This window comes from Monopterus albus, unplaced genomic scaffold, assembly GCF_001952655.1.
Source record: "Monopterus albus unplaced genomic scaffold, M_albus_1.0 scaffold472.1, whole genome shotgun sequence".
Taxonomy (NCBI): Eukaryota; Metazoa; Chordata; class Actinopteri; order Synbranchiformes; family Synbranchidae; genus Monopterus; species Monopterus albus.
In genome coordinates this window covers 148,182-152,077 of record NW_018128352.1, presented here as the reverse complement: position 1 = coordinate 152,077, position 3,896 = coordinate 148,182, and the positions used below count along the sequence as shown (strand labels likewise).

At 42.6% G+C, this 3,896-nt stretch overlaps 1 protein-coding gene across 1 annotated transcript in view; it reads left to right on the top strand.

The window, feature by feature from the left end:
* Positions 1-354: 354 nt before the first annotated feature.
* Positions 355-3,896, top strand: part of LOC109952545 (desmoglein-2-like) — a 22,248-nt gene continuing 18,706 nt past the window's right edge. The window contains exon 1 of the mRNA XM_020587678.1: positions 355-468. Within this exon, the coding sequence (XP_020443334.1) occupies positions 427-468 (42 nt within the window). The 5' untranslated portion in view covers positions 355-426. The remainder of the gene's footprint in view (positions 469-3,896) is intronic.

Genomic DNA, 3,896 nt, shown 5'->3' with positions numbered 1-3,896 from the left:
ATGACATGAATTACTGCTATTAATTATATTAATAGCTGAATGAATTTAGGTGTCACCAACCACAGGTATTTGTTCATCCTGTCACAGTAGTACACCAGTGTGAAGTTAAATGTTACTTCACTTGCACTAATCTTATTCCGGTTGTGTTGATGTATTATGTGATTCCAGATGACAAACATTTCATATGTGGCTAACAGAAAACAGTGATAGACTTCCACAGATCATTAACCTTGTTGTCAGTCAACAGCACCGAGAAAGAAAGGCCTGTGGAAATTTGACTCCCCCCCCCCCCTCCCTCCCCCGCCAGTGGTGCAGCCTTCCTCTCTTTCATAAACCTCCTTCTGGCCTCCATCAGCTCATAATCAGTCAGAAACTCTTGTAGGAGGTATCTGGACTCTGTCGGTTCACCGGAACTTTTTTTCAGTGATGGTTCGAATTCGTTTTCCCGTATTTTTGCTGCTGCTTGTGGTGAGTCCTGAAGGTGTTCCCTGTCTTTTTCACCTGCTTTGTTGTCCTGCTGTTACAGTATGAACTGCGGTTTTGTTTAGTTAATGTAGTCTGATAGTCTACGAGGCTTTAATTAGTTTGCTTTATTTTATTTTAAATAATTTTTAAAATCGTCCTAACATTTATAGGCGGACACATCCGAAACGAAACTGAATTCGTAGCAGAGAGGGCGGAGCGTTTTTTATCACCTGTAGGAAGAGAAGTTGTGTTTAGACGTGACTCACTCCCCACTTTGTAATTATTTTAACCATGAAATGGCGACAACTTATCACAACTTGACAGATTTTATTACGATTTTTATTCTACTTTGCTACAAATAGCTTCCTTGTGCTTGTTTTCATTTGCTTATTATTAAAACATGTTCTTATAATGACAGTAAATATGTTAATAATAGATCATGAGACCTTGGAGCATATTGTATATGTTACTTATCTTAGTAGTATATCCATCCATCCATTATCTATACCACTTATTCCTGAATAGGGTCGTAGGGGGGCTGGAACCAATCCCAATTGACATTGGGCGAGAGGTGGGCTACACCCTGGACAGGGTGTATGGCAATTTAGAGTCACCAGTCAACCTAAGCTTTGGACTGTGGGAGGAAGCCGGAGTACCGGGAGAGAACCCTCGCAGGCACAGGGAGAACATGCAGACTCCACACAGAAAAGCCCCACATAGATCGGGACTCAAAGCCGGTACCCTCTAGCAGTTAGGAAAACAGCACTAACCGTCACTATGTTGCCCTCTTAGCAGTCTAAAAAGTTGTGCCAGGAACATCAGTAGGATAAAAGATTACTTGACAGAAAAATGTTTAAACTAACAATTTTTGCGTGTGTTAGAAAGTTCTGGGTTCAGTATGCTGACACCGTGGAGCAACATATCACCTTGATTTTATGGAGTATATTTGTGCTTCTGTCTGCTGTTTTCAAGTATATTTGGATTTTGCAACAAACGTCACTACAAATCATAAGTAGGTCTAATTATTATGTGGCCAAACACTGTAATGTGTCAAGAACTGAGTGGAAGATTTAAATTAGAAACAGTAAGTACAACAACTTCAGTGCCATTTCAATGGGATTTCTTCTCTGTGTGTGTGTTGGAATAGCCATTGCAGAACAACATAAAATTATTTAATAGTTTTCCTGAGTGAAAGAAATGAAATGACTGCATGAATAATGTCTTACATGAATAAATAAGATCAGGTCAGTTTTTAGACATGGCAAGTACCTGGTGCGAAAGACTTTCTCACCACTGCTCACCTCTCACAGAGACGTGACGCCACACCTTTCTCAGTAGGCATCGTTGTTTCTTTCCCATGCATTGACTGAGTACAGGTCCTGGGAGTGGTAGGGTGTGTCTGGCCCGCCACTGCATATCTGCATGTCACACTGTGTGTAGGGCAAAAAAAATTGTAGCAGCCACAAATAAGATATTTTTAAAAAAGCATCTAATTTTATGATGAACACAGAACTATTGCTATAGATGACATAGAACCAACTATCAGAATATTTCTCTGAAATAATAAAACTAAAGATGTGGTGATATGTTCCATCTCCCTGTGATCTGTTTTGACTGCATGTGACATGCATCATGTCAGGATCAGCTTGACAAGGACAGAATTTCAGGATTCCAAGCATTTATGAAAGAAAAGATGCATAAGGACACAAGAACTTTGTTCTGAGGGCACCCAGATGTCTAGCAGCAGCCCTGGGTCTCTCCTTTGAACACAAGCAGTTATGCAATACCCGACAGGTGCATGCTTTTACACACAGGCCTTCACAATACCTTAAATCTCAAGTATACATGCTGCATTCTCTGTAAATACAAGTAGCCAGGTGTGAAAAACATATCAGGTCTCATATCAGCTGTGTAGATTGGATTACACCTGTTACAATATCTCTTAGTGGTAAAGAAATGGCAAAAATAACAAAATGGCTTTAAAACCTTCATCTTTGTGGACGAAAGAGACAGATTGTAACAAAGGATTGTTTGAATGGTGGTTAAAGAACCTCGATCAGCTTCCAACCAAACTCAAGCTGACCTGCAGGCACAGGGCGCAACAGTGTCAGCTCCCACTATCTGTCGCCATCTGAATGACAAGGGACGCTATGGTAGGAGACCCAGGGGACCCACTGCTGACACAAAGACATAAAAAAGCCAGACTGGAGTTTGTCAAAACTGACTTGAGGAAGCCACAGTCCTTCTGGGAGAGTGTCCTGTGGACAGATGAGACTAAAATAGAGCTTTTTGGTCGAGCACATCATTCTGTTGTTTTCAGAAAATGAAATGAGGCCTTCAAAGCAAAAGAACACAGTCCCTCCAGTCAAACACGATGGAGGTTCACTGATGTGTTGGGGTTGCTTTGCTGCTTCAGCCACTGCATGTCTTGACTGTGTGTGTGGCATTATGAAATCTGAAGACTACCAATGAATTCTGGGGCACAATGTAGGGCCCAGTGTCAGAAAGTTGGGTCTATCAGAGGTTATGGGTCCTACAGCAGGACAATGACCCAAAGCAGACTTCAACTTCTTCTTCTTCTTTTGGCTGTTCCCGTTAGGGGTCGCCACAGCGAATCATCTGTTTCCACCTAACTCTATCCTCGGCATCCTCTACTCTCACCCCCATTAACTTCATGTCCTCTTTTAGCACATCCATATATCTCCTCTTTGGCCTTCCTCTTGACCTCTTGCCTGGCAGCTCCATCTCCAACATCCTTCTACCAATATAACCACTATCCCTCCTCTGCACATGTCCAAACCATCTCAATCTAGCTTCTCTGACCTTGTCCCCAAAACAGCCGACCTGAGCTGTCCCTCTGATGTGCTCATTCCTAATCCTGTCCATCCTGGTCACTCCTAAAGAGAACCTCAACATCCTCATCTCTGCTACCTCCATCTCTGCCTCTTGTCTTTTCCTCACTGCTACAGTCTCTAACCCATACAGCATAGCTGGTCTCACTACTGTCTTGTACACCTTTCCTTTGATTCGTGCTGACACTCTTCTGTCACACAACACTCCTGACACCTTTCTCCCCCCACTCCAGCCCGCCTGCACTCGCCTCGTCACTTCTTTTCCACACTCCCCATCACACTGGACTGTTGACCCCAAATACTTAAAACTCCTGCATCTTCTTGACCTCTACTAAAAGTGGTATTATCAGGTCACTCTCATTTTTCATATATTCCAGGGTTTGTTCATTTTTTTCTTACCAGAGCTATCACAAGCAGATCAGATTGAAACAGGGAGGAGACACGGACAGAGGCACCTGACAAACTTCCGAGTACAAATAATTATTTCCAAATGAGTGTATATTGGACGGTGCTATTGGGAAAAAAAAAAAAAAAAAAGCCTGTTGTGTGGGCGGGGGGGGGGGGTCTTTAGATGGGGGG